This window comes from Gilbertella persicaria, assembly GCF_025201335.1.
Source record: "Gilbertella persicaria strain CBS 190.32 chromosome Unknown B0P05scaffold_27, whole genome shotgun sequence".
In the NCBI taxonomy this organism is placed as follows: Eukaryota; Fungi; Mucoromycota; class Mucoromycetes; order Mucorales; family Choanephoraceae; genus Gilbertella; species Gilbertella persicaria.
This window is the reverse complement of record NW_026251988.1, coordinates 71,780-98,072: the sequence shown is the minus strand read 5'-3', so window position 1 is coordinate 98,072 and position 26,293 is coordinate 71,780. Positions and strand designations below refer to the sequence as shown.

At 38.1% G+C, this 26,293-nt stretch overlaps 13 protein-coding genes and 1 non-coding gene across 14 annotated transcripts; 6 read left to right on the top strand and 8 right to left on the bottom strand.

Moving 5' to 3' along the window:
* The first annotated feature begins 25 nt into the window (after positions 1 to 25).
* On the top strand, positions 26 to 1,004 carry B0P05DRAFT_547267 (Fms-interacting protein-domain-containing protein). Its single transcript, XM_051578859.1, has 5 exons — positions 26 to 193; positions 239 to 462; positions 515 to 652; positions 700 to 814; positions 877 to 1,004. The coding sequence occupies exons 1-5, from the start codon at positions 92 to 94 to the stop codon at positions 985 to 987; spliced, it is 690 nt and encodes a 229-aa protein (XP_051433465.1). The 5' UTR covers positions 26 to 91; the 3' UTR covers positions 988 to 1,004.
* An 81-nt stretch (positions 1,005 to 1,085) lies between these two features.
* Positions 1,086 to 3,977, bottom strand: B0P05DRAFT_547263 (WD40-repeat-containing domain protein). Its single transcript, XM_051578858.1, has 7 exons — positions 3,931 to 3,977; positions 3,766 to 3,878; positions 3,628 to 3,722; positions 3,336 to 3,579; positions 3,153 to 3,288; positions 2,815 to 3,107; positions 1,086 to 2,764 (listed from the first exon to the last, which is right to left on the bottom strand). Exons 1-7 carry the CDS (start codon positions 3,946 to 3,948, stop codon positions 1,153 to 1,155), a joined length of 2,511 nt encoding a protein of 836 aa, XP_051433464.1. The 5' UTR covers positions 3,949 to 3,977; the 3' UTR covers positions 1,086 to 1,152.
* An 84-nt stretch (positions 3,978 to 4,061) lies between these two features.
* Positions 4,062 to 7,150, bottom strand: B0P05DRAFT_588416 (adaptin N terminal region-domain-containing protein; the record flags this gene model as incomplete). Its single annotated transcript, XM_051582658.1, has 6 exons — positions 4,062 to 4,329; positions 4,382 to 6,140; positions 6,182 to 6,470; positions 6,518 to 6,634; positions 6,680 to 6,806; positions 6,852 to 7,150. The coding sequence occupies 6 exons, from the start codon at positions 7,148 to 7,150 to the stop codon at positions 4,062 to 4,064; spliced, it is 2,859 nt and encodes a 952-aa protein (XP_051433463.1).
* An 8-nt stretch (positions 7,151 to 7,158) lies between these two features.
* Positions 7,159 to 7,978, top strand: B0P05DRAFT_547261 (dihydrofolate reductase-like domain-containing protein). The gene is made up of 2 exons (XM_051578857.1): positions 7,159 to 7,552; positions 7,608 to 7,978. Exons 1-2 carry the CDS (start codon positions 7,281 to 7,283, stop codon positions 7,939 to 7,941), a joined length of 606 nt encoding a protein of 201 aa, XP_051433462.1. The 5' UTR covers positions 7,159 to 7,280; the 3' UTR covers positions 7,942 to 7,978.
* On the bottom strand, positions 7,979 to 8,792 carry B0P05DRAFT_547257 (F1 complex, delta/epsilon subunit of ATPase). Its single transcript, XM_051578856.1, has 5 exons — positions 8,684 to 8,792; positions 8,557 to 8,627; positions 8,354 to 8,507; positions 8,214 to 8,302; positions 7,979 to 8,161 (listed from the first exon to the last, which is right to left on the bottom strand). The coding sequence occupies exons 1-5, from the start codon at positions 8,727 to 8,729 to the stop codon at positions 8,036 to 8,038; spliced, it is 486 nt and encodes a 161-aa protein (XP_051433461.1). The 5' UTR covers positions 8,730 to 8,792; the 3' UTR covers positions 7,979 to 8,035.
* A 269-nt stretch (positions 8,793 to 9,061) lies between these two features.
* On the top strand, positions 9,062 to 10,827 carry B0P05DRAFT_547255 (ATP synthase subunit beta; the record flags this gene model as incomplete). Its single annotated transcript, XM_051578855.1, has 4 exons — positions 9,062 to 9,194; positions 9,249 to 9,288; positions 9,359 to 9,525; positions 9,590 to 10,827. Exons 1-4 carry the CDS (start codon positions 9,116 to 9,118, stop codon positions 10,825 to 10,827), a joined length of 1,524 nt encoding a protein of 507 aa, XP_051433460.1. The 5' UTR covers positions 9,062 to 9,115.
* A 12-nt stretch (positions 10,828 to 10,839) lies between these two features.
* On the bottom strand, positions 10,840 to 12,543 carry B0P05DRAFT_547247 (CP2 transcription factor-domain-containing protein). The gene is made up of 6 exons (XM_051578854.1): positions 12,521 to 12,543; positions 12,370 to 12,398; positions 12,041 to 12,314; positions 11,730 to 11,992; positions 11,263 to 11,686; positions 10,840 to 11,214 (listed from the first exon to the last, which is right to left on the bottom strand). The coding sequence occupies exons 3-6, from the start codon at positions 12,231 to 12,233 to the stop codon at positions 10,931 to 10,933; spliced, it is 1,164 nt and encodes a 387-aa protein (XP_051433459.1). The 5' UTR covers positions 12,234 to 12,314; positions 12,370 to 12,398; positions 12,521 to 12,543; the 3' UTR covers positions 10,840 to 10,930.
* A 1,898-nt stretch (positions 12,544 to 14,441) lies between these two features.
* B0P05DRAFT_547234 (WD40-repeat-containing domain protein) lies at positions 14,442 to 17,153 on the top strand. Its single transcript, XM_051578853.1, has 6 exons — positions 14,442 to 14,620; positions 14,702 to 14,863; positions 14,914 to 14,995; positions 15,047 to 15,961; positions 16,014 to 16,125; positions 16,178 to 17,153. Exons 2-6 carry the CDS (start codon positions 14,719 to 14,721, stop codon positions 16,817 to 16,819), a joined length of 1,896 nt encoding a protein of 631 aa, XP_051433458.1. The 5' UTR covers positions 14,442 to 14,620; positions 14,702 to 14,718; the 3' UTR covers positions 16,820 to 17,153.
* B0P05DRAFT_572702 (uncharacterized protein) lies at positions 17,116 to 17,767 on the bottom strand (the record flags this gene model as incomplete). Its single annotated transcript, XM_051581456.1, has 4 exons — positions 17,116 to 17,199; positions 17,246 to 17,557; positions 17,648 to 17,685; positions 17,707 to 17,767. 4 exons carry the CDS (start codon positions 17,765 to 17,767, stop codon positions 17,116 to 17,118), a joined length of 495 nt encoding a protein of 164 aa, XP_051433457.1.
* A 430-nt stretch (positions 17,768 to 18,197) lies between these two features.
* On the bottom strand, positions 18,198 to 18,664 carry B0P05DRAFT_580035 (cytochrome c oxidase, subunit VIa; the record flags this gene model as incomplete). Its single annotated transcript, XM_051581986.1, has 3 exons — positions 18,198 to 18,378; positions 18,431 to 18,479; positions 18,535 to 18,664. 3 exons carry the CDS (start codon positions 18,662 to 18,664, stop codon positions 18,198 to 18,200), a joined length of 360 nt encoding a protein of 119 aa, XP_051433456.1.
* A 236-nt stretch (positions 18,665 to 18,900) lies between these two features.
* Positions 18,901 to 18,973, top strand: B0P05DRAFT_t60. Its single transcript has one exon. It is a non-coding gene; the product is annotated as a tRNA-Lys (tRNA).
* A 1,156-nt stretch (positions 18,974 to 20,129) lies between these two features.
* B0P05DRAFT_472851 (major facilitator superfamily domain-containing protein) lies at positions 20,130 to 21,672 on the bottom strand (the record flags this gene model as incomplete). The annotated part of the gene is made up of 2 exons (XM_051574706.1): positions 20,130 to 21,432; positions 21,491 to 21,672. The coding sequence occupies 2 exons, from the start codon at positions 21,670 to 21,672 to the stop codon at positions 20,130 to 20,132; spliced, it is 1,485 nt and encodes a 494-aa protein (XP_051433455.1).
* A 2,412-nt stretch (positions 21,673 to 24,084) lies between these two features.
* Positions 24,085 to 25,118, top strand: B0P05DRAFT_472818 (methyltransferase domain-containing protein; the record flags this gene model as incomplete). The annotated part of the gene is made up of 2 exons (XM_051574701.1): positions 24,085 to 24,693; positions 24,738 to 25,118. The coding sequence occupies 2 exons, from the start codon at positions 24,085 to 24,087 to the stop codon at positions 25,116 to 25,118; spliced, it is 990 nt and encodes a 329-aa protein (XP_051433454.1).
* A 39-nt stretch (positions 25,119 to 25,157) lies between these two features.
* B0P05DRAFT_472923 (putative ribosomal protein L6) lies at positions 25,158 to 25,844 on the bottom strand (the record flags this gene model as incomplete). The annotated part of the gene is made up of 1 exon (XM_051574710.1): positions 25,158 to 25,844. The coding sequence occupies one exon, from the start codon at positions 25,842 to 25,844 to the stop codon at positions 25,158 to 25,160; it is 687 nt and encodes a 228-aa protein (XP_051433453.1).
* Between the last annotated feature and the right edge of the window lie 449 nt (positions 25,845 to 26,293).

Genomic DNA, 26,293 nt, shown 5'->3' with positions numbered 1-26,293 from the left:
GATCATGCTGCCTTGATGGTAGGTGGCTTGCGCTAGTATTTGAATAGGCGCAACACGCGCTTGAATTTTGCTTGCCACTTTTGCTACTTTAATGACTAAAATCAATACCAAGCTTTCAGTGTTGCAAGATGCTGAACTAGCTGCTAAAAATCTTGAAACTATCCTTATTCAGCAATATGAAAAGAAAACACAGGTTAGTAACAAGAACATGCTTATACATCACTAATAAACATAAAAGGGAATTCTACAAGAAGACGACAATGAACTTGAATCAGACCGCATCTCAGCCTGCTTTGATAGAATAAAAGATCTTCATACACTTGGATATTATGTGCTCAAAGAGAGCAAAGAAGTAACAGCTGAAGAAAAAGAGCGCATGAATGAGAGACAAGTAGAGCTCCAAGGTGTCATGTATGAAAAGAGACACATTTTAGAAGACATCATACAATGTCGACAATTCAGGTTAGAAATAACTCTATCTCAAAGCAATAATCCTCATTCTCTGTGTATATAGATCTGTCTATCAAGATATTGAACTCATACCAATAGAAGAATTTATGACTAATGCAGATCCAGAGTTTCTTGAGAATTCAGACAATCCACATCAACTCATGATTAACAGACTCAAATATGAACATGTAGTGCGAAAAGCGTAATGTATCTTTGTTGTACATATCAATATGCTCATCATGGCTATAGCTTAAAAGAACAGCAAGAGGCCTTAATGCTTAGAAAAGCAGAACTAATCAAGGGAAACAGAAAAGCACAAAAGAAGATTGATCAATTTGATAAGCTGTTGGATGATTTTGTACAGGTAAACTTCTATTTATTTATTTATTTTTTGTTAAGCCAACAGCCTATTTATGCATTATATAGACTGCATCTCCTCTAGAAGAAGCCTTGGAAGCAGAATATAAGTTAAACCATCCTCCTGAAATTGAAATGAGTGAAGTAAAGATTGAAGATCCTATGGAAACAACTTCTTAAATGTAAATAAATGTACTGTTTTTTTATTAATGATGATTATTCCTCCATGGCTTGTTGTTTACGAGCTGCAATGGATTGTTGATGAAGAAGATACTTGAGCGTATATTGGTTTGAATCACATCTATTGTATATTAGTCTACTCATTAACAAAAAAAAAAATCAAACTTACAGTGTGGCAATATCATCTCGAACACGATTCACACCCTTATGCAATGCTCTAAATACAGGCTGGAATTGTCCACGATGATCACGAAGGTATCTACCATGAGCAGTCATGATTTGAGTCACCCATATCAAATGGAATTCAATATGAGGGCTGATTTCCATATGCATGCCGATAAATGTCAATAGTTTAAACAGGTATTTTTCAGGCATTTCACGGGCAACAAGATCAACTGAGTCTGGTGGAATACCTTCAAACACAGTATGTAACAAAGGCTTTTCGTTCAATCTGAAGGCCATACAGAGTGCCTTCAAGTATTCTTTGTCTCCAAGGGCTTCTAGCACAGTTTCAGGTGTGATCTCCAACTCTAAATCAAATGGATCAAACATGATATCTTCGTCTAAGGAATAAATCATGAGACCGTCTGTAGTAGCAGCAGCCCAAGAGCGACCTGTAGGGGAGAAACGAACAGCCATGGACTTGACTTCAGGGCGTGTCTTTCTGACAGAGAGATCACCTGATCTTGTACCAGGCAGAGAAAAGTCTTGTCGCTCTTCAAAGTCAGAACCTTCGTCTTCTAATTCTTCCAGACTGCCAAATTCAGTCATGTACTTTGAATTAAGCACTTCTTGTGTACCGTCCAAAGAGAGGTTCTTGGAAATAGTGAATTTCTTGATCAAGAAGGCAGTGGCAACATCATAAATACAGATATATTTGCTTGTACCAGAACCAATAATACTTGTACCATCAGCAGTATAACAAATAGAGTTAAAGCACTTGCCAGAAGCAGCATTATCAGCAGATGTGCGGTCATCTTTTTTGCGGCCACCCATGATATCTTTGCGACCATCAATAGTACCAATCACATTGGCCTCTGAAATATCCCAGAAAGTGATTTGGCCATCCAGAGTAGCTGCTGCTATTTCTTTACCATCAGGCTTAAATGCAACAGCCAATACTTCTGTTTGATGGACAAGAGTTTCAATGCTCTTTGTACGGCCAAACACATCCCAGGTACGTGCTGAATGATCCCAGCTACCACTGACAAGATTCATACCAGTGGGAGAGAAGGCAAGTGAACTGATAGGTCCAGTATGTCCTGCCAAGATATCAAGTAATTTGCCTGTCTGTACACTCCAGATATAGATTTCAAATGTGTCCATAGTACCTGCACACACAATTTCACCACTAGGGTCCACTGCCAAGGATGTGAACTGAACAGGGTTTGGACTAGTGAATGTTCTGAAATTACGGTAACGCACAAGATCAAAGGCACGCACGGTACCATCTAAACTGGCAGAGAACAAGACCTGTCCTTGTTTAGCAAATTCGACAGCTTTGACACCACTTGTATGATCACTAAAGGTAACAAAACAAAAGCCTGAAGTCGTACTCCATACTTTGACTTTACCATCATCACCACCTGTAGCTAATGACTGTCCATCGGCTGAATAAGAGACTGAATTTATATCATAATAGTGACCTTGTTGCTTCAATACATAGGTCTCTGATTGCCATTCCCAGACTAATAATTGGCCTAATGCTGAAGAACCAAAAGCAAGCCATTCGCCTGTCTTGTTAATAGCGACAGTATCAATCTTTTTTTGTGAGATACTATGAATTTATGTTAATTACTATTATTGATAAGCACACTCTTTGTTTACCTTAATGTATGAATCGTAGTAAAGTGAGGCACTTCATAAATACCAAAGATACCATTAGCAAAACCAACCACTACCAAGTTACTGGCTGCAAAGAATTGTGCTGTATTGACCTTGACACCTGTTGTATTGAAATAGTTCTTTTTCAAAATTCGCCACTTGATCTTATCTACGCGTACAATCTCATTGCCATCTTCATCCACTTCAACCATCTCCGTGTCTGAATCTTCATGCATGCCTGCATAAGTCGAATTCTTCCACTCAAACAACGAGCCATCTCTACTAACAGAATAAACCTATGTACAGCATGAGTTGTAAGTCATGAAAAATAAGATACATACACTCTTCATATCAGCAGAGAACCAGGCATTGATAATATAATCCCGATGACCAGAGAGTGTTGTTGTGAATTCGTCCATCTTTTTGTCAATGGTATAGATACGACATGTCATGTCTTTTGATGATGTAATAAAGTATCTATGAACACTGTTAGTCAACAACATTAACCAACTTCATCTACTTGCTTTGAATCAGCACTCCAGTTGAGGTTGGTGACTTGATCATGATGTCCAAGTGCTGTAAAATAAAGAACAAAAGGTGCGAACTCGCGAGTGTGGCCAGGTGCTTTCCATACATTGACTGTCTTTTCATTGGTAATAGCCAAGTATTTACCATCAGGACTGAACTGAATAGCTTTGGCTCTTGTCTTGAAATTCATGTGATGAAGTACGATTTTTCGAGGCAAGTTGATCAAGAGTGCTCTGCCATCTAGGCATAAGGTTATTAAGGGCATCTGAGCTTTTTTTTATTGCTTACCTCTATCGACAGTAACCAATAATGTGCCATTAGGAGAAAGGGCCATACGATCAATATTTTTACGCATTTCAATAGGGAGTGTATAGGATGTGTTGCTAATCCAATGTTAGTAAGTTCATTACTCGGTGCGAGACTTACTTGACAAGATCAAATACAGAAACACGATTGCCAACAATACTCAAGACAGAGTTCCCGTCAGGTGAAAACAGAACATTACCACCTGTATAAACAGTGCCTAAAAGATTGGAAAACTATAGACATGTTGATATACACTTTTTGTTTTATAAAACGCTTCTTAGTTACCTTGTAAGAAGATTTCATGCTTTATTATTCAGAGAACAAGAAATAATAATATAAAAAAAAGCTTTATTTCATTTGACAGGTGGCTTGTTGTCCTGATAAACCAATCAGATGGGCTGCTTTATTCCTATTCATTAGGCAGCCACTTTTTGAGCTAATGTAATTTTATCACCAAGACTTAAGGCAATACCCTGTGTCTTTGAACGAATACGAATATGACCTGTAATAGGACCATCGCCTGTCTTTTCAATACTCAAGTTTGCTAGTGCATCTTCACCAAAGATACTTCTAGCATACATGTTGGCTGATAAGAAACCACAATCACCTTCCAATTGCTTCTTGGGTGTTAAGCAACTCATGTTAGTAGAGTCCATGATATGCTGCAAGTATTCTCTCAAGTCACTACAAAGAAAGAAGAGTCAGTTATTTGTATCCAATTAGACTTAATACTTACCCAACATTTGTATTCACATTCACCTTGTTTTCCCATTCAAATTCAGTCCACATAGATCTGAACTGTGTCTCGTTACAGTAAGCAGGGTTAATGTAGTCCATGATATCAATATGAATATCGTTCAACACAACACAGTTTTCAGTAGAACCATGCGAGTCATATACAATGTTACCAAAGATGACACCAGTTTCAGTAGAAGATACCTTAATAGGAGCCTTGACAGTCAAGAAAGAATGAGGAGCCAAGTTATGTGTGGAAGGACGATCAACAAGCTTGAGATCACCCAAGGTAGCAAATTCAACAATCAAGTTTTGTAAGGTTTCATTGGTCTGGTTCACGATCAACACATCCATCAAAATATCATATTGGTGTACATTCACCACTGCTTCAGCATAGACCTTGTCAGAAAAGCCAGTCAATTGAACAATACGGTTTAATTTGGACATCAGGTCGTCCTTGTCGTCTGAAATACCAGTAGCCCGAGAAAGGTCTTGTTCGTATTCATCAGTAATACCACCAGATTTTTTAGAGAATTGGCGGAACATGATAGCATCGTCCACTTGAACTTGAACACTGGCTTCGCTTTCTGCTTTAGCATCAATGAGACGTTGTTCTTCAGCTTGGAGTTGTTTAGAATACACTTGACGTGTTTCTTTGAGATAGACAGTATCAATCTCGCTGCTTTCAGTGGCTGTACCAACAACACGCAAATCTTGCATAATACGGTCATAAGAATCTTCATCAATCTCAAAGGATACAAATTTGGATTGACCAATACGCAAAATACTAGTCATGATCAACATGGCTTCAGCCTTACGAGCATTGACCAATGCAGCATCAGACACATGTGTATTGTAACGAAGAACAAGCTTGGTAAGTGCAGTAGACAAGACTGTACCGAGGAAATAATCACCAGCAAGTAAAAGAGATCTAAGTGGAGGCTTCTTGGCGGCCTTGACTGCTTCTAAACGAGCAGCAGAGGAAGATGTCTCGGTATAAGCACTTTCAGTAGCATAGGTACCATCAGCAAGAATACGACGAGCGCCACCACTACCACTACCACCATTTGAAGGAACCGTGGTTTCTTTTTCTTGTTCTTCAGCCGCTTCAGTGGCATCCAATAACTTTTGCTCAGAGGCCAACAAGGGAATTTCGCCTAAAGCATGGCGAATTTGCTTCCAGGCATCATCAATTTCTTGAATGCTTTCACAATATTCACCAATGATCCAGAGTGCACCTCGCAACACTTTGCCTGATTTCATATCAGTAAATGTATCCAACAACTTCTCCAGAATGGACTCCCTAAGCCCAGGGAACTTTTCGACTACTTCACGCACAAATGAGACAACATCAACAGCAGCTGGGTTGTTGGAATCACCCAAGAACTCCATAAGTACATGAACCACATTGGCTGCTACTTCAGAGAACTTAATGGCACAGGTGTGAATGGATTGAATCAATAGTTGACGGTATTCTGTGTTCTTTTCATAAGCATCGTCTTGTGTCTTTGTCAATTCTTTCTTGAGGAAAAGAACAACTTCTTGAACATTTCTTGAAGAAACCATTTCCAATGCAATACGGATGGCCTTGCGACGTACTTCGATATCAGGACTCGTCAATACTTGAAGAATGTCCATCACTAAATCATCCAATACACGCTCATGCTTATTTCTGATCTCTTCAAGTCTATCGAGTACAATCAACTTAACATTGTTGTCAGACTCCTTGACAATCAATTCAATATAGCAAGAAGCAGCGGCTATAAAGTATGAGTATGGGCTAAACATGTACCTATCTTACCTTTGACAGCAGCAGGACTCGTGGTCAAGTACAATAAGATAGCAGCGGCCTCATACTTGACAGAATGAGAAGCAGCAGCCAAAAGTTCAGAAAGGCAACGAATATAGACAGCCTTGTTGGTTGCATTGTTCTTGGAGTCTTTACGGATCAATTCAATGACAGCTAATTGCAATAATTCATCAAATGTAGGTACAGAATCAATCACTTGCAATAAATACTGAACAGCAAGAGGTTGATCTACGCTACAAAGAACCACAAAAGCATTTCTTCTGCAGGTCATGTCTGCTTCCTATCAAAAAGAATAAATACTTTTTTAAGATTGTGTCTATTTCTTACTGAAAGTAAAAAGTTTTGAACAACTTCAGGTGCATCAGGGAAAAGATAATCAAAAGCCTTATACATGGCCCCAATAGCAAATACTGCATTCTTTCGAACATATGAGTGGCGATGTTCCTATCTTGAATGAATATACATTGGTACCTGAATTCAATAGCTTACCAAACAATTTCTAACAGAAGGCACAAGGGGTTCAAGTACTTCAGCTTCTTTTATTTTGCACAAGAAACGAAGTGTTGAGCCACGAATGTATTCATTAGGATGTTGAAGATCGTTCATGAGAGCATTACTATCATCAAGTTAACACAGGTCACTGTGTATAGGACCCACTTACCAGACAAGAATAAACTCATCCTTCAACTTGCCATCTGGCTTGGTTTTAGGACAAATTTCCCAATAGAACTGCAACAGTTTTTTTAATTGCTTGTTTCTAGATGGCAAGACAAAACGAATAACATGCAATAAGAGTTTTTCCATAGGATCGCCGTTCAGCATAATGACCAAGAGTTTCTTCATGGTCTCAATACGTGTCTCATCAGACCCTTTTTCAAAGGCTCGTTGAAACTCTTGGAGAGAAGGTGTTTCTGTCGCGTCATCTTGATAGACGAGTGTGTAGCAAAGGTCCGTTGCCATCTTGTAAAGAAAAAGAAAGAGATGAACTGTTTCGAAACACGTTGGCGGTTGTTGAATGGGGATAAAGGTGTGCTTATTTCTGATTGGTTAGTCGTGAATCGTATCTTACCTCTCTTTTTCTCTCTTTTATATGACCATTAAAAAACCCTTTGTGTTTATGGCTGCTGCTTTGGCACACAATGGTGGTATTGGATATAAGAACGGACTTCCATGGAGTATTCCCGGCGATTGGGAATATTTTGAAAGAGTGACAACAAAATCTTTTGATGACAATAAGCACTATGAAGATTATAACAATGTCATTATTCTAGGGAGATACACTTTTGAATCAAGGCCCATGTGTAGTGTTCCTTTATTGAGTAGATACAATATTGTTGTCTCTCGAAATCCTACTTATAAAATGTAAGATCTCTTGCTCTCTTTTTTTTTTTCTTTACATGTACTCATCTTGAACAAGCACTTCACCTATAGCAGCCCTCACGACAAGCTTAGAAGAAGCATTTGAATTAGCTAGCTTAAAAGTCAAAGAAAACGGCCGCATCTTTCTATTAGGTGGAGAGCAGATTTATAGACAGAGTATCTTGATGCCAGAATGCACTCATGTATTATTGACGCACATCTACAGCACAAAAGAGATCCCTTGTGATGCATTTATCCCCAAGATTGACCCCAATGTGTTTCGCTTAGCTAACCATGATGAATTGGAAGCATTCATACAAGAAAATATACCCAAAGGAAGACAAACATATCAACACTTTGAATATGAATTTGTACTCTACATTAGACAATAAACGATTGCCCTTTCCTTCTTACACTCATGTAGATAGTATATTTTTTTAAACAATATATATTTTTTTAAATCATCCTATATTGGTACTATACAATTTACTTGGACAAGGCGTGTTGAAGAGCTTCGTAAACTTCAACTTCGATCTTGGCAGCAGCCTTTTCTTGGTCAGTAGTGGCACTACCAGCTTGACGTTGAGCTTCAGCAAGACCAGATTGAACACGCTGTAATGATTAAGTCATTAATTAACTCTATTTCGAATCATCATGTACTTACTTCAAGAGAGATTTCTTCAAGAGGGAAAGCTTCAACAGCGTTGATGTTGAGAGAGCTATCAGGGTTGATGGTAGCGAAACCACCAGAAACTATAGGCAGGGGAGAATGAGTTATCTACGTGATTCATGTTTGTTACATACCAAAGAACTTCTTGGTGATTTCAGAAGATTCAATGACTTCGACAACACCAGGGTTCAATTGTTCAATAGTAGGAACGTGGTTGGCGAGGATACCCATGTCACCAGAGGTAGCAGCCAAGTTGACTTGTTGAACACTGGTGGACTTGTAGATGGCCTAATGTACGTGTTAGTAAGTGGTGATGTAGATGAATGACATGCATTACCTTGTGAGGGACAACAAAGGTCAAACGAAGAGCTTCAGAAGCAGCAGCAGCTTCAGTAGCATAGAAACGAGCTAGAAAGAAAGAAAAAGAATAAATACAATAGATACGTGTAAGCTAATCAACATACCCATAGGCTTCATGGCAGCACGGGCAGATCTGGCGAGAACGTTCATTGTTGTCTAAAAAAAAAGTTTTCTTTCAACGAAGAGGGGATTTGCTTTTACAAAAATTAGTGTTGGTTGTCTTCCCCCTATAACTTTTTTTCAAAGTCCTTGCTTATAGATGACGCAGAGGATTATTATCCAATGAAAGTGCAGGTAATTCGGTGGCATTTGAGCGGCCAGTTGGGCCACCTACACACCTGCACACACTGTAACAAATAAGCAGCCACCCCCGTCGTTGGTGTGTCTTTTTTCTTATTCATACTCCGTCTATCCCCACACAATTTCATGAGCTTATTGTACTGTGCGTGCGTGTGCGTGTGTGCGTTGTAGGGGGGTGAAAAACTCGCAATAGAAAAAAATCTTTTTCTTCACCCCTTTCCCTCGAAATTTAAGCTATGTTTATTTCTCGTGCCCTCGGTCGTGTTGCTTCAGGCGCCTTCCGCAACCCTTTGGCTGCTCAAGCTGTCTCTTCAGGTAAAAATATATACACATCACCCTGGTTTAGCATACTGATCTTTTGTTGCTTAGCTCGTACATATGCCTCTGCTGCTAGTGCTGGTCAAATTCGGTAAGTTCATTAATAGTTAACGAGTTGTAAACTTATGCGTATGTGTGTGTGTGTGTGTGTGTGTATACAGTTCTGTTATTGGTGCCGTTGTCGATGTCCAATTTGAACAAGACAACTTGCCTGCCATTTTGAACGCTCTTGAAGTCAAGGATCACGCTGGAGGTCGTCTTGTTCTTGAAGTTGCTCAACACTTGGGTGAAAACACTGTCCGTACTATTGCTATGGATGGTACTGAAGGTAAATAGAAAGCATGCTTCGCGTTTTTTTTTCTTTTTTGTCGATATACTTATACTCTATATAGGTCTTGTTCGTGGTCAAAAGGTTGTTGACACTGGTGCTCCTATTACCATCCCCGTCGGTAAGGAAGTCCTTGGTCGTATCATCAACGTTATTGGTGAACCCATTGATGAACGTGGTCCTATCAACACCAAGGCTCACCGTCCTATTCACGCTGAAGCTCCCGAATTCGTTGATCAATCTCCTACTCCCGAAATCCTCGAAACTGGTATCAAGGTTGTCGACTTGTTGGCTCCTTATGCTCGTGGTGGTAAGATTGGTCTTTTCGGTGGTGCTGGTGTCGGTAAGACTGTCTTGATTCAAGAATTGATCAACAACATTGCCAAGGCTCACGGTGGTTACTCCATCTTCTGTGGTGTCGGTGAACGTACTCGTGAAGGTAACGATCTTTACCATGAAATGATTGAAACTGGTGTCATTCAATTGGAAGGTGATTCCAAGTGTGCTCTTGTTTTCGGTCAAATGAACGAACCCCCAGGAGCCCGTGCCCGTGTTGCCTTGACTGGTTTGACCATTGCTGAATACTTCCGTGATAACGAAGGTCAAGATGTGTTGCTCTTCATTGATAACATTTTCCGTTTCACTCAAGCTGGTTCTGAAGTATCTGCTCTTTTGGGTCGTATCCCCTCTGCTGTCGGTTACCAACCCACTCTTTCCACTGATATGGGTGGTATGCAAGAACGTATTACTACCACCAAGAACGGTTCCATTACCTCCGTCCAAGCTGTCTATGTCCCTGCTGATGATTTGACCGATCCTGCTCCTGCTACCACTTTTGCTCACTTGGATGCCACCACTGTGTTGTCTCGTTCAATTGCTGAATTGGGTATTTACCCTGCTGTCGATCCTCTTGACTCCAAGTCTCGTATCCTTGATCCCCGTATTGTCGGTGAAGAACACTACAAGGTTGCCACTGAAGTTCAACAAATCCTTCAAAACTACAAGTCTCTTCAAGATATCATTGCTATTTTGGGTATGGATGAATTGTCTGAAGAAGATAAGCTCGTTGTCGAACGTGCCCGTAAGATCCAACGTTTCTTGTCTCAACCTTTTGCTGTCGCTCAAGTCTTCACTGGTTATGAAGGTCGTCTTGTCAAGCTCACTGACACTATCCGTTCTTTCCAAGAAATCTTGAACGGTAAGCACGATAGCTTGCCTGAATCTGCTTTCTACATGCAAGGTGATATCAGCGATGTTCAAAAGCGTGCTGAAGAAATTGCTAAGGAAATGGGTAGTCAATAATTTTTATTGTACAAAAAAAAAAAAAAAAATGAATATATATATATATGTGTTTAAGGAATAAAAAGATATACAGAAACAAGACCACAAGTTTACATATTTACATTTAAAAGTTAAGGATCAAATTAACAGTGCCTTCTTTCTCTGGGTTGTCTTCAGTTTCAATATGAATGTCTTGTTCTTCTTTTAAATCTTGAATGACTTCATCGTCTACTTTAACAATAATAGGCTTCTTATCTTTGGCCATGGTTTTTCGATATACGTTGGAAATGGGTTTTTGTATTTCCATACGTTGTTTAATCTTGTCTGTAAACTCTTTTAGCGTCAAGTGTTCTAGATAAACAGCACGATAGACTTCAGAGGATTCAAATTTGACTAAAAGGCTCAGTTCTGTACAAAAAAAATTAATTGTTGGCGACACTCTATCGATCTACTTACTTGCAATACGTCGCCTTCTTTGAGGTACATAAGATGGATCAATATCTAATGCTAAATTACTAAAACTTGGTTGATAATTTGGATATTCAGCTTGACTTGCAGAGAAGCTACTATAAGAACGCTTCATATTAGGAGCACCTATTGAGGGAAGAGGGGGAGGTGGTAAGAGAAGCGCTGAGGAAGAAGGAGAAACCATATGACTTTGTTGCTGTTGTTGTTGTAATAGACTTCGATTGTCAAGTACCGAATGATAAGAAGGTTGAATATCATCTTCTTCAGGAGGTACAATTTCTTTGAAAAGAGTGATAGGTAAAGTAGGCGAGTAAGCTAGCCAAAGTGGATGAGGTTCACCGTTCTTTCCACGGAGTTTTTCTAGTTGACGTTCAATATGTTTGGCATCATCTTTGTTTTTCCTTTCAGCTCCCTAATAAGAAGAATGAGATGTTGTCAGATAGGTAGACATGTACCTTGTCACGAAACAATTTGATGCGACAATAGGTCTTTTCGACAAAGAATTGAGAAAAGCGAATATCTTGATCTGAAGGTGGTTGTTCGCTTTTGATCTGAAGACGAAGAGGAATACCTTTGACACCTTTGATTCTTGAAAAGTCAGTAGAAAGACAATTGAATCGAACATGAACAGAAGCACCCATTCTGCCATTCCATTTAAATGAGACACGGTCAAACATTCTTCCTTCAACGGCTTGAGCACCACTTGATCTTGTCAAATCTAAAGACAGCATGAGAATGAATATGTCAAACAAAACGTATTTTTTACCCAACTCAATTGCTCTTGCTTCTTCAGAATCTTTTTGCTGTGTTAGCCAGAACTTCCAATAGTCAGTAGCACTAACACGATGACTCTCGTCATGGAATGTGATAGATACTGTACTTATGATATCACCATCATATCCCTTGTCATCTTTAAGGATAATGTTATAGTATTGACCTAAGATATAGATTAGCAACATTTTTTTGGTCTAGTTTCTTTGTACCTTTGTTTAAATAAGTCAATGGTGGTTCATCAACCTTTTGTGATGCAGCAGTAGGTGCTATTATTAATCAAGTAAATAAATGAACAAATAATAAAAAAAAATCTTATTTTACCTTCAAGATAGACTTCAAAGCGAATAGAGCTACTAGAAAGGGAGTGGTCAGTCGTACAAAATTCGATAGTTCTCCTCAATGCAAGTGATGCATGGGTTACACGATTTTATTTCGTGGACTTTTTGATCGGATTAGTTTCCGGACAACTTACTTTGAATGATTCATGGTTGAAATAGCACTGGTAGGTGGTGAAGGTGATAAAGAGAGTTGTACATGAGGAGAAGAAACATAGTTGTCCATGACTGGATAGCTGTAATGAGTTAATATTTGTGGACTTGGTAAAGGGCTGCTTATAGAAGAAGGTGAATGATAATATATTTTTTGCTGAGGGTGATAATAGACTGGATATGAATTGCTTTTATATAGTTTGGATTAGAACAAGAAAGAAAGAAGGAAATGTACCTTTCAGGTGAAAAATCTGATTGACTGCTTAACATTATTTTATAACTTTTGAGTCTGACAACAAATACTGGAAATGATCTTGATTTGAAAAAGAACAAAAGAAAGACAAAAAAAAAAGATTGAAACTTATATTATTAACATTCGATTAAACTTTAATGTCAAGTCCATAACAAAAGCTAAAAAAGAAAACAGCTCCTTAATTATTGTCTAATTACCAAAGATCCTCCCCTTTTTTGTGCTCAGCCACTCTGGTAATTGTTTGTTTACTATAGAGAAAGATTGATAGGAAATAAAGTTTGCCCTTACGTACTTATTATGTAGTTTAAAGAAGCAAGGAGAACCTCTTTTTTGATAGCAGGACTGTCAAACTTGAAATAATCGCATGATTTTACTAAATTAATTAAATGCGACAAAGAAGCACAGACTCTATATCGTCTTTTTTACTTTAGCACATGGTAGATCTCTCTTTATTTTCTGATTTTTAATGGTGTGAAAGAGAAAAAGAGAGAGAAAAGTAAAGGGTCATTTTGTTGTGTATCCATACATCTTGCATGAACTCCTTTTTTTTTTTTACTTCATTCTTTTCCTTTCTCTCTTTTTTTACGTTAAACTAGATAGACTCAATTTCCTCTATGCATATTAATCATCGTCATACCAATAAAAAGGTAATAAGTCAGAGAATAATGTGGCAGAATTTTCTTAAAACAATTGGTTAATGATTTTCTGTCACTTTGTGTAAGGCACATGTAAACTTGGTGAATTGCTTTTTGTGGAAGGTGGTCAAAGGCTCATGAAAAGTGTAACCTTGTACCTCAGAGCAGAGAAAGTTTGTCACACGCTCAAAGTTTCCTATTCTTTTCTTGCTGGTAGCACCGCATGTTTCCTTTGTAAACAAAAAAAAACTATAGGATGAACGAGAACTTGTTTCAATTATGCAAATGTTTTGGTTGTTGCATACATAGCTTATATGTCCGACTTTACAACAAATTAAGCTTTGTATATGTTGATCAAGACAAAATAAAGAGAGAAAAAGAGAGATTTGCCACAAAGACAGTTATTTGACACAAAAGAAAACGGCTTAATTTTGTATCAGGTTTTCTTGTATAGCAATGTGTTCTAGAATTGAGTTTGCATGTGATGCGTTACTTTTTTGTAGCATGCTATGACGAAGGTAAAGGACATGTCTTTATTGAGAAAAATTCAGTGTAATTGGCATTCAAAGGAGAAAAGTAATGTGTCACTATTCAGGCTTTTTTTTTTTTTGTTTCTTTGGTGCACAGATCTTTTTTTTTCTTTTTTTCTTTTTTTTTGCTTTTTACTGCTTATACAGTACTCTTGAAATAAATAGTCTCTTCAGAAGATTTTTGACGTAGTTACCAAGTAAAGTAACTATGGTTACAGTCAAAACAACGCTTAAATCTACGGAAATATGTGTTGCTTACATGCAGAACAGTGATTTAATTGGGTCGATTTGATTGGCTCATAAAACTTTAAAACCAAGCCAGAGAAAAAGAGAGTCGCTCCTTGACCCTGAAGTCAATTACAAAATGTTAAGAGAATTTTTCTTGGGGAGGAGGAGGAAAGGGAGGGCGATTGGGGATCGCTTTTATTTTCCTATGCTGGAATTCACGTGAGCTCTTTTTTTTTTATTATTATTTTTTTCTCTATACGTGTGCGGCTGTTGTTCTTTTGGTCTTATTACATTGGATAGACGGCCCCTCTCTCTTTTTTTTTCTCTTTCTCTAGCTCTCTCTCTCTTTTCTTCTAATTCCTTTTCTTTGTGCATTTTCTTGTCACTTCTCATCATCTTGATTTTCAGCTTAAATATTCAAAAAAAAAAAGAACCAAGGTTCGTATACCAAAGAAAATTTTTCCCTTTCCTTTGCTTGTTTTGAATCCTCAGATTGAAACGCGCCATATATTTCTCTAGATTGACAGTAGCACAGTATGTCAGTTTATAATCATCGCCCTATGGTGCCTGCACCACAAAGTCGTGTCGTCGAGATGCTCGAGTCTATTCGAGGCGAGTTTGACCAGTTGGCACAAGAGCTTTACCTTTGCAAATCTCAAAGAGATGACTTTGAACATAAAAGTAAGAAGACCAAGGCTATCATATGTATTCTAAGTCCCCTTTTTTCTTAGTGAACCAACAAATATCTGAAATGAATAGCTTCCAACAAAGCCTACTTGAACTTGAACGTACTCAGCAAAATCAAAAGAAGCAGTAAGTTGCGATTCACGTATCTTCGCGTGTTTAATAAAATGTGTTGTGTAGCTACGAAGATGAAATTGCTAGGCTTCGTCAGCAAATTGAAGCGCGCGGTGGCAACGCCAGCCATCCTGGTATTCCTTTGCCTGGTCATCCTCAGCAACAACCTCCTCATCCTCAACAGCCACCACATACTCAACAACAAGCACATCAACCTCCTCCACCCAATATTGGACCTGGTTCCAATTACTTTGGTGGTATCATGAATGCGCATGGAAACCAAGCTCCGCCTGGGCTTGTGGCTCCACCACAAATGTCTGATCAGTCACCTAATGGCCCTCCCCTTCCTCCCCACGGTGCCTATCCTCCTTCCCAGCCTCCTCCACCTTCTTCTTCAGGCACTCCAGCAGGCTACAGCCAACCCCCTCCTCCATCTAACCCAGGCTATGCCCAATCACCCAGAGGCATGCCTACGCCACCTACATCAGCACATCCTCAACAACCACAAAGACAGCAAGAATGGCCCAATGGCTATAACTATCCTTCTCGTCCCGGCTCTGCAGCTCCTCCGCCTCAACAACAACAACAACCTCCACAAGGCAATAACGAATCACCCAGTTTGAAACGCAAATCAGCGTCTTCTGTACCTACACCTCCTCAAAACATCAATACAGCTTCATCCGCCATGGTACCTCGTACCAAGTCCATGGCAAGCCCTTCGAATGCTCATCAACAGCAACAAAGCGGCTTGGCTGATGTTGATCCTGAAAGTGTGCCTCCCAACATGAAGGTTGAAGGTCAAGATTGGTTTGCATTGTTCAATCCCAAGACCAACCGTCAGTTGAAGGTTGATTTGGTTCACACCCTTGATCATGCCAGTGTTGTTTGCTGTGTCAAGTTTAGTGCTGATGGTCGCTACCTTGCTGCGGGATGTAACCGTGCTACATTTATTTACGATGTTGCCACTTCTCAAAGAGTTGCGCAAGTATTCAACCAGATACGATGATATTTCTTTCTAACACATCTATTATAGTGTTTTACAAGACGACAATATTAAAATGGAAGGAGATTTGTATATTCGTTCTGTCTGCTTTAGTCCTGATGGTAACTATTTAGCCACTGGTGCCGAAGACAAGCAAATCAGAGTAAGAATGGCTTAAAAAAGCAGAAGTGAATTATGTTAACCATTGTATTTAGATTTGGGATATTCAAAAGAAGCGCATCATAAATATCCTTGTTGGTCATCAGCAAGATATTTATTCTTTGGATTTTAGTCGTGATGGTCGTTTGATTGCTTCTGGCTCCGGTGACTGTACAGCCAGAATTTGGAGTATGGCTGATGGTAAATGTCTCCATGTTCTTCGAATCACAGATCATGATCAAAAGGATCCTGGTGTCACAAGTGTCGCTTTCTCTCCTGATGGTCGCATCATCGCTGCTGCCAGTCTTGACAAGATGGTTAGAATTTGGGATACACAATCAGGTGTTCTTTTTGAACGATTAGAAGGACACAAGGACAGTGTCTACTCTGTTGTATTCATGCCCGATGGTAAAATGTTAGTGAGTGGTAGTCTGGATAAGACATTGAAGCTATGGCAATTGGGAACAAATGAAGGCCGTGGTATTGGTATGGACAGAGACAGAAGCAAAGGTCCTTGTAAGATGACATTTACAGGACATAAAGACTTTGTGCTCTCAGTTGGCTGTACGCCTGATGGTCGCTGGGTTGTTTCTGGTTCAAAAGATCGTGGTGTTCAGTTCTGGGATCCTCGAACAGGACAAACACAGTTTATGTTACAAGGACATAAGAATTCAGGTACATTGTTATGTGAAATATAAACTACGTACTAACTCATCTTAGTTATTTCTGTTGCTATCAGCCCATCGGGAAGACCACTTTTTGCTACTGGTTCCGGTGATAATCGTGCGAGAATTTGGAGTTATGATCCTATTAATTCTTAAAAAAAAATGTCCATTTTCTTTATCTTCTTCTATATTCATAAGAATACATATCCCCTAAATCACTTTTTTCCCCTTTTTTCTTCGTTTGCAAGCATAAACATTTCTTCTTGTTTGATTATATATAATTTTCTTTTGTTCTTACATAAAAAAAACCACATATACTTCTTTATCACCTAAATCAAGTTTTTTTGTGACAATTTGTCAAAGACATAGTTTTGATCAAAGTAAAAGGTGTACATAAACAAGAGACCAATTGCCTACAGTACATACAATGTTTAATTTTTTTTTATAGCATTTTGTTACCTGGACTAGTTTCATGATCCACAAGACAATTCCCCAAACAAATATAGCAGGCCCAAATGTTCTTGACAGAATTGGATAGCATGCTTTTGACAACGCATGTGTATCTAGTGACAAGATGGGGCGATCGAAGCGAGTCATAAAACCTTGACAATGCCAATGATCTTGCATATCATACAAAAGCTCTGTGTTTGTCATGTATGCTAGTTGCCATGAAATGTCTAGGTTTTCTTGAATATACATCTCTCTGTTGGATAATAACCATGTAGAATAGACCAATTGGATCAAGACAAAGACAGTTAAAGGAACCAAGTACTAGTAAGGGCTATACTTAGCACACAAATACGAATTGATCTATTTGCTTACCCAACAAATGTGCTCTTTGCTTAATACAACAAGACTTACTGTGTAGAGTACAATTATGCACAAGTGAGGCAATTCAACTTGAAAAGAAGGTAACATACTAATAGCGAATATATCAAATTGTTGATAAACAATAGAGATGGCTTTAAATGCAAAAGGCATTGCTGACTATACGCAGCTAGTCGCATGAATACATAACAGATCAAACTTTTTATCTTACAATTACTGAGAACGCTACAATAAAGAATATCCACTTGCGTAAACCATTGTTTGACATCATGATGACAATAAAAAAGAAATGTATACAAATGAAGAGTAAAAATATGGAATTACATTCTTTTCTGCCTTCTCTTGTTTTTTTTATTAAATTCTCATTTGCTATCATCATTCAATAAGCTTCTTTTCATTGACATAAAAAAAGGAAAAAAAAACATCAGCTCATATTTTTTTAAGATCATTTGTTAATACAACAGATATCCTCTGTTCCCTTTAATTCTTTCACATAATTGTGTGTATGTGTGTGTATGTATATATGCATATTTTGTCGATTTTTTTTTTTATTATTTGTTGGCTATCGATTCCAAACACTTGCTTATTCTTCCTTGACGGAAAGGTTGACCTTGGGGTTGAAGAAAAGACTTTCGGGGCCCCAGAAGGCTTGACGAGCACGGAAGTTGATGTAGGGATATCTGACCCATTCCTTGGGGTGGTGCTTTTGGTGTTCAACGTGAGCTTCATAAAGGTTGTAGGTGTTCAAAGAAGCAACAGCGAGACTATACAAGATATTTAGTTAAAATACAGTAGAAATTTTCATATGATAATTACACAGGAATAACAACGTAGATGGAAATCTTCTTCCAGGTGGAAGCAGAGCCTAAAAGAATGATAGGTTAATAAAAAGTTTTTTTTTTGTTTCAGTAACAGCTTACTAGCAGCATGAGCCTTGACGGCATCACGTTGAACAAGAAAGTCGCTTTGAGCAGCAGCGGTGGATTGGAAGCGAGCACCAGCACGCTTGACGGAAGCAGCGATTTGAGAGTTGAAAATGCGAGAAGCCATTTTTACTTGAAAGAGAGGGGAGAAAATAGATAATGGAAGGGGTTGTTGGCCCTTTTTTTTGTTATGATTGCTTTTATACCCCGCCAATAGGAAAAAAAGCACTATGTCATCTTTCTGAACTTGAAAATAGCCTTAAAAAGGAGAATAGCAGAGGCTCATCCAATCAAATGACTTTAAATCACGTGACTAATTTTGTTTTTTGCACTTATTAAACCAATTGATTTTTAGGACATCAAGCCTTGTTAGCTCAGTTGGTAGAGCGTGAGACTTTTAATCTCAATGTCAGGGGTTCGAGCCCCCTATGAGGCGATTTTTTTTTCTGGGTGAGTTTCGTCAGACGCTCTGGGTTTTTTTTTTATATCGTGTAGCAAGTGAAATTCTGAAAACAAGATGCAGAATGGTTGGCACTTCTTTTTAAAAGGATTATGTTATCAAAAGCCATGGACTCTCCTGAGCACAATTCATTGCGAGATACTAAATTGATTATGCTCTTCTAAACTCTTGGCTCTATGCAAAGCTATGCTAATAGAAGGCTTATGTCAGGCTTAATTGTTTATAAACTACTTGGACAATCAACGATCGATTGAAGTTGAATCATAGGGTGTTATTTCTTTGCAATACTATGATAAATCATTCTTTTTCTCTATCCATGTTTGCTTCCAAGCACTCTTTAGTCTCATCTCTTCTATTTTTTTATTCAGTCGTGAGTATATTAACACTTATTTGTTATCTATTTATTTTGTTTATTCTAAAAGTGTTGTGATGGTTTTAGTTGAGGAGCTATCAGTTCAATTGATCGAGACTTACAATAATCAATTCTCTTTCAGATAAAGGTATTGTTGTAGCACTTGTGCCTCTTGACAAAAACAAGGAAGAATATACTTGATTCAGAAGTTTAATACATTGTTATCGGCTTTTTTTTTTTCAATGTTGAAATCATAGTTCCCATTTTTTTGTTCGTTGAATGTTGAGAAAATCTATACTGCCAATAGTTTTTAGTGGCCATGAAGCACCACTTCTTGACGCACACAATGATTTCTATTTAAAGACGCTGTGTGATATCGAATTTATTACTAAGAAACTTCATTTCCCACCCTCCAAACCACACTTTGTCACAAGAGTAGGTTGCCAACTAAAATTTAGCTCTCATTGCCTGAAACTTTTCTTGTGATATGTATTATACTATACTGATTTGTGTTACTAACAAAAAAGTTTCATCTTATCAATTGTAAAAACAAATACAAGATATTCCCGTTCCAACATATTCGGAAACACGGGATTTGTGTGAGAGAGAAAGATAAAAAAAAAGGTAAATTCATGACAGAGTTAGACTAAACAAAAGAGAAAGTATATATATATGTAAAAAGAGATTTATTATTATTTGACATGGTTTGAAAACTAAAAATACAAGGATATAAAGACTATGTTACAGAAGAGAGAAAAAAAGAGGAAAGGTGGATATAACTTATTTTTCAAAGGACTTGACAATGGATTCAATAGAACGGTTCTTGGTTTCAGGAACAAAGACATAAGTAAAGACAAAGGCCATAGCAGCAATAGCAGCAAAGATAGCAAAAGAGTAACCTTGAATTCTAGCGAAGATAACAGGGAAACATTGACCGATCAAGAAGTTCATGGCCCAGTTCATGGCAGTAGCACAAGAACCAACGGCAGAAGAGGCGTAGACAGGAGACATTTCTGAAGTCATCATCCAAGGAATAGGTCCAACGCCAACGGCAAAGGAAAGAACATAGCCAAAGACGGACACGATCAAGAGAGGACCGACCTTGTAAACGTAACCAATGACCAAAAGAACAGAGAAAATACAAGCACCAGCTTCAGCAATCAAAAGAAGGATACGACGACCCATGCGATCAATCAAGAACAAGGAGGCAATGGTGGACACAAAATTGACAACAGTGGTAACGATGGCCATGTACTTGGCCATGTCAGCATCAAAAGACATCAAGAAGATAGAGGTGGAGTAATACATGACAGCGTTCATACCAATCAATTGTTGAATAACGTGGAGGCAGAGAACAGTAAGAGAAATCTTACGCATAATGGGGTCAGCAAAGATTTGAATCATGTTCATGTTGGCACGTTGGGTAGTATCTTCAGCAGGAACAATACCATCTTCGAGGCTTTCGTTGGCAAAGGCTTCTTTTCCATCTTTTTCTTGAGTAGCCTTGATGTTGGCAGTGTTGGTAACGGCTTCAGCAGCAGATCTTCCGAGAATACCTTCAACTTGTTCGTAGAATTCTTGTTCAATGTCAGCATTAGGACGAAGTTTTTGAAGGTTGATACGAGCTTCTTCGAGGCGGTTTTGAGAGATGAGGTATCTAGGAGATTCAACACAACCAGCCATCAAAAAGAATTGAGCAATGGCAGGAATAGCAACAATGGCAAAGTTGATTCTCCAGAGAGGAACATAGGCCAAAGGAAGACCAATAACAGAAGCAAGCAAAATACCGATGACAACAGCAAATTGGTTACAGGTACCCATCATACCACGAGCCTTGACAGTTGAGATTTCACCGACATAAGTAGGAGTAGCAAGAGAACCAAGACCACAAGAAAGGCCACAGAAGATACGACCAATAATGAACATAGCAGGAGAAACAGAGGCACCAATCAAAATAGCACCAATAATCCAACCAATATTGTTGAAGATGATAGTCTTCTTACGACCGAATTTAGTTTGGATGGCACCACCAAAGAAACCACCAAAGAGACCACCGACACAGAAAGAAGCAACAGCAAAACCCCTATAAAATAGAATATGTCAGTAAAATTTCATTACAGAAAAAAGAAGTGTGATCATACCAAAGGGCGTCATTCATTGGTAAACAATCAGGAAAAGCACTGTTAGCAATATGGGAAGCACCGTTTTCACAGGCGTGAGTGACTTGGCCAGGAACATTGGCAGAACCAATAACCCAACCGTTACTGAATGAACCAAGGCAAGAGATAACCACGCAGTACACTAAGTACCCGGGTAATTTCATATCAAGTGAATTCATGTTAAATAGAAAAAGAGATTTATATGGATAATAATAAGGAAAAAAAAAGGCAACAATAAGAAAATCAATTTGCTTTTATACTTTTTCTTGACATCTTCACGATCCACGCAAACCTACCCCGCGTACTATAAAAGGAATATTTGATTTGAAGACCAGAAATTGTGTGTAATACCATTGATTCAACGCTTTTTTTTGTCATGCCATGTGGAACGTTGAACCAGAATTACTTTTTTGATCATTATTTCAACTACATGTCATATGTTTTCAAGAATTATATCCATATCAAAGACCAAGAAATGAGAACCCCTCACAAAGTCTTTTTTTCAGTATGACAAACAAAGAAGAATAGAAGGATTACGCACAATCTTTCTTACAAGTCGTACAGTGACAGTCTAAAGTGATTTTACCCATAGAGATTGGTAATTGCAAATCGTATGTTTGTTTTCAAATAGCAAAAAGCACCCCATTCGTAACCCATTATTCATAGAACAAATGGCTCAGATTTAGGTCTCAATGATACTTCATTTTCGTTTTCCGTGCTGCATCTACCATGCTACATCAGCATATTCTGTGGTCTGTCTAGAAGGTTTGATGACGAGTGTTTGAACTTCTTTTCCGTTTCTTCTTCATTCTGTACTTTTTATACGGTTACGTTCTATTACAGAAAAAATATTAAAACAGAAAAGAAATGCCTTGATTCTTACAGAATCCACATAATTTCATAGATTTATGGCTCTTTTCCAACATATCCAGTAGTATACGCAGCCATTCAGAAGTACCCTGACTTACCATCAAGTCATGTTCCCCCCTTCTCTCTGGCCTTACCGTCTATTCCCGCTTTCCCTTTACCTGCAGAGTCAGGTTGAAATTCTAAAATAGAAGTTAAAGTCGAGATCCACCAAGCTATTATGTAAGATCCAATAGAAAACCGAGGAGTTTGCCTCAGGGAAACACTAAGTAACATACGATTCAATAATCCCGTTTTGTCCCACATTTCCCCACCTTCCTTATTTAGAGAACGGGAATTTGAGTAATTTGATTGGTATCAAAGTGATAGAGGGATACAGGTTCATACCACCAACCAAAATTGAAGAGAACTCAGCCCTATTTTTAGCTTTAAGGTGTAAATTCAATCGTTATGAGATGATGCTAAAAGTGCATTGTTTACATCATGTTGGTGAGCAGTAAAATAAAAAAAATGTGTGGTGTCCTTTAAGTAATCTTCCCAACATGTCAAATTGTAATTAATAATACTTCAATTAATTCATTTTTTTTCTTCGGTTGTTCATGACTCTGAGACTTAAACTGCAATTGTATTGAAAATTATTCAATTAAAGGTTCCATGGAATATTTATAGTATTCACTTTTTTGATCGTTAAACACTCTAGGCAAACAAAGAAAAGAGCATGCAATGAACCCTTCCCTTTGGATTCAAGATCAGACTATGTTTAGCATGAAGAGAGATCATCTCCACAGCTTAATATCTGAGGATATTTAAGAAAAAGTTTTTTTTTTCTGTGGCAACGAACTCCGCAAATCTCTCTCGAAAAATGCTGGATGATGCTCAGAACTCTAGCAAGGAATTCGCAGAGCATGATGGAGTAGGATTTATCATTGTAGCTATTCATGTATCTATAAGCTTTGTGTATTGTACCTAAATTTACTATATTGAAAAGCTCAAAGGCGAAATTAACATCAATAATAAACAAGAATCAGAAACCAATTGCACCACCAAGCACTTATAAGTGTATGAACATATACAAGGTTTGTAAGGTAGTTCATTCTGTTCTCTTTAAGTACAATATTGGCATCTTTAGTTTTGTTTTCAACAAACAATTGTATGAGATCAAGGCAGCCATTGCTACACAACAACAGTGTTCAAATATTTGATAAAAAAACTTTTTAATTTTTAATTTTTTAAAGTATCATGAATTCGAATCCTTTACCAGCTAAATACAAAGATGATAGTTTAGAACAGTATCTTGAAAGACTATTAAAATTCTATCAAAATTATCATTGGCTTATTCATGTCTTGGCCTTCAATTTTATCACACACCAAGAATGGGAAAAGTTCCCACTGGAATGGCGAGAAGCACTCATGGCACGTATGGAAGAAGCAGGTGATGACTGGACCATGGCCATGTTGGAACTGACAAGTGAGAAGAGTGATTATGTAAGTTGTGCTGTCTTAGTAACCATACCTGTTCCTTAACATCATAAAAAAAAAAGTCTATTTGGCCAAATTCTTTGCGCGAATACTTGGAAGCAACACGCGACCTTGCTCTGCCTCGAAGTAAGCAAATCAATATGTATATGTGTATATACTAATGCATAAGATAAGCAGTGGTAAACCTAAGTGATCAACAACAAAATATGAGTAAGCATATTCAAGGCGGTATGAGCGATAAAAAGATCCATGAAGTCGAATTATTGAGTCAGCTTATCAAGGATGTGGCTGATCAGAGAGATATTCATTCCATCATTGATCTTGGCTCAGGACAAGGCTATTTATCGCGTGTACTCTCTTTTGATTATGGATTCGAAGTATTGGCAGTAGACATGTCTGAAATACAAACACAAGGGGCCATTCGATTTGATCAAAAGGCATTGAAAGCAAAGACAAAAGAACAGCCCAATCTGAAGCATGTAACAGAAAAAATTACACCCGAAAATATTTCACAAGTCTTGGCTAAATGGAGTCCTGGATCTGTTGATAAGCGCTGGTTAGTGACTGGATTGCATACATGTGGTGATTTGTCACCCATGATATTCAATTTATTTGCAGAGAGTGAGCAAGTATCTTGTGTAGTCAATGTAGGTTGCTGTTACAATGCATTGACAACAGAAGGGTTTCCTATGAGTAATTATCTAAAAAATAAACAAGACATAATTAAAGTAGGATCTACTGCCAAAGTACTAGCATGTCATTCACCTTCAAGGTGGTTAGAGGAAGGCCAACAATGTATACAGGCATTTGATAATTATTATTTTAGAGCTTTATTAATGGTAAGTGAATTGGCAAATGGCATTATGTTTATCAGTCTATATAGGAATTGCTAGTAGAAAGAGGGTTGGCAGATATCAATGATCCTCCTCGACTAGGTAGAATCAAACAAAACAAAGCATTCGTGCCTTTTGTAAAAGCATCCCTTAAGAGACTCAAGCTACCTGAAGATACAATCACACCAGAAGAAGCAGAACTACACTACTTAAAAGCCAAAGAAAGACAACTCGACAAACAGTTTGTAACACTCTGGATTCTACGTGGCCTATTGGCTCCTATAATTGAATCTATCATTTTGGTAGATCGTTTGCTCTATCTGAAAGGTGTAGTTAAATCAAGCAGCGATACTCAAAAAGGAGCATGGATGTATCCACTTTTTGAACTTACTGCATCTCCTAGAAACGTAGTTTGTGTTGCTTCTAAATAATATTTTATACAATACTTTATTCTAATCCTTTTTATTTTCTTATTTCTTCTTGCCTTCCTTCTTTTTGATTGTTTGATCATTAATGAAAATACCCTTTTGATTGTAAGGTTCAGGCATTCTCCAACGTTGCACTTTAGCAGCAAATTCAGTGACATGTTGAAGGTTGATACCTTGCAGAATAATACGATTAGGTGCAGGCACTGAGCAAGTAACACCCTCTGGTAATTCCATCTGGATAGGATGGGAGTAGCCCAACTTGAGAGACAAGACTCTGTTATTGTTCTCAAGTGTACCTCTGTAACCAACACCTACTAGACGCAAATGCACTTTATATCCATCTGATACACCTACAATAGCATTGTTGATCAAGGCGCGTGTAGTACCCCACATAGCACGCTGTTGCTTAACTTGGTCATTCTCAACAGCAACTTGAAGCATATTTTCGGCATTGGCATCATCTTCAGCAGCAGGTGTGATACCAATCTTGACAAAGGGTTTGATAGGCAACTGTAATTTACCAAGAGGGCCTGTTACAGTCAAGAGAGTATTGTTGAGTTCAGAAGGGATACGGGGTTCAATGATAGGTGTTAAATCATGTTCTATTTTGATGTCTCGGGAAAATGCAATTGATTGTCGACCAATATGAGATAAGGCAGGTGCTGCTTGGTGAAAGTGTCTAACTGAGACCAATCTGTTCAAGGACTGAAGGGATCTTGCAGTGTTCATACTTGTTCAAGAAAAAAAGAAAAAGAAAAAGAAGGGGGTCCATTGCAGTAGCAAAAAAATCAAGCTCTTTACCGCAAAGCAGTCACTGCCGGACTGAGATGGTCTTGAGTTAAAGCTTCATTATGCGCACACACACAAGATAGCCATGCGTGAAGATTGAAATATAAGTCATTCCAAGTCTTCTCAGCCGCATCAAAAATCGAGCTTTTGCTGAGAACTACATAAAGACGTATTTATTAGGCTTTGATGTAGTGAAAAAAGTTCTAGGTCTTTGTTTTCTGAGTCCAATGATTTAAAAAACACAGGAACTTCGCTGCTAAAATTTTGAGCGAATAGGCAAACATGTTTACAAAGTTTTTTTTTTTGCTCATAACTCATTATTTTTATAGTACGTTTGACAATCAAACACATTCATCAAAAACTAGAGCTTCCGGTGCACATTTTGAGTA

Coding starts and splice junctions, on each gene's coding strand:
- B0P05DRAFT_547267 (XM_051578859.1), top strand. CDS start 92: ATGACTAAAATCAATACCAAGCTTTCAGTGTTGCAAGATGCTGAACTA. Junction 653..699: donor GAACATGTAGTGCGAAAAGC/GTAATGTATCTT, acceptor TCATGGCTATAG/CTTAAAAGAACAGCAAGAGG. Junction 815..876: donor TGTTGGATGATTTTGTACAG/GTAAACTTCTAT, acceptor TGCATTATATAG/ACTGCATCTCCTCTAGAAGA.
- B0P05DRAFT_547263 (XM_051578858.1), bottom strand. Junction 3,723..3,765: donor TCTGTATTTGATCTTGTCAA/GTAAGTCTCGCA, acceptor ACATTGGATTAG/CAACACATCCTATACACTCC. Junction 3,108..3,152: donor TCTCTGCTGATATGAAGAGT/GTATGTATCTTA, acceptor TGCTGTACATAG/GTTTATTCTGTTAGTAGAGA.
- B0P05DRAFT_547261 (XM_051578857.1), top strand. CDS start 7,281: ATGACCATTAAAAAACCCTTTGTGTTTATGGCTGCTGCTTTGGCACAC. Junction 7,553..7,607: donor CGAAATCCTACTTATAAAAT/GTAAGATCTCTT, acceptor ATCTTGAACAAG/CACTTCACCTATAGCAGCCC.
- B0P05DRAFT_547257 (XM_051578856.1), bottom strand. CDS start 8,729: ATGAACGTTCTCGCCAGATCTGCCCGTGCTGCCATGAAGCCTATGG. Junction 8,303..8,353: donor AATCACCAAGAAGTTCTTTG/GTATGTAACAAA, acceptor CCCTGCCTATAG/TTTCTGGTGGTTTCGCTACC. Junction 8,162..8,213: donor TTGAAGAAATCTCTCTTGAA/GTAAGTACATGA, acceptor TAATCATTACAG/CGTGTTCAATCTGGTCTTGC.
- B0P05DRAFT_547247 (XM_051578854.1), bottom strand. CDS start 12,233: ATGTTGCTAATCTATATCTTAGGTCAATACTATAACATTATCCTTAAA. Junction 11,993..12,040: donor AGCAAGAGCAATTGAGTTGG/GTAAAAAATACG, acceptor TGCTGTCTTTAG/ATTTGACAAGATCAAGTGGT. Junction 11,215..11,262: donor AAGAAGGCGACGTATTGCAA/GTAAGTAGATCG, acceptor TTTTTTGTACAG/AACTGAGCCTTTTAGTCAAA.
- B0P05DRAFT_547234 (XM_051578853.1), top strand. CDS start 14,719: ATGTCAGTTTATAATCATCGCCCTATGGTGCCTGCACCACAAAGTCGT. Junction 14,996..15,046: donor CAGCAAAATCAAAAGAAGCA/GTAAGTTGCGAT, acceptor TGTGTTGTGTAG/CTACGAAGATGAAATTGCTA. Junction 16,126..16,177: donor CCGAAGACAAGCAAATCAGA/GTAAGAATGGCT, acceptor CATTGTATTTAG/ATTTGGGATATTCAAAAGAA.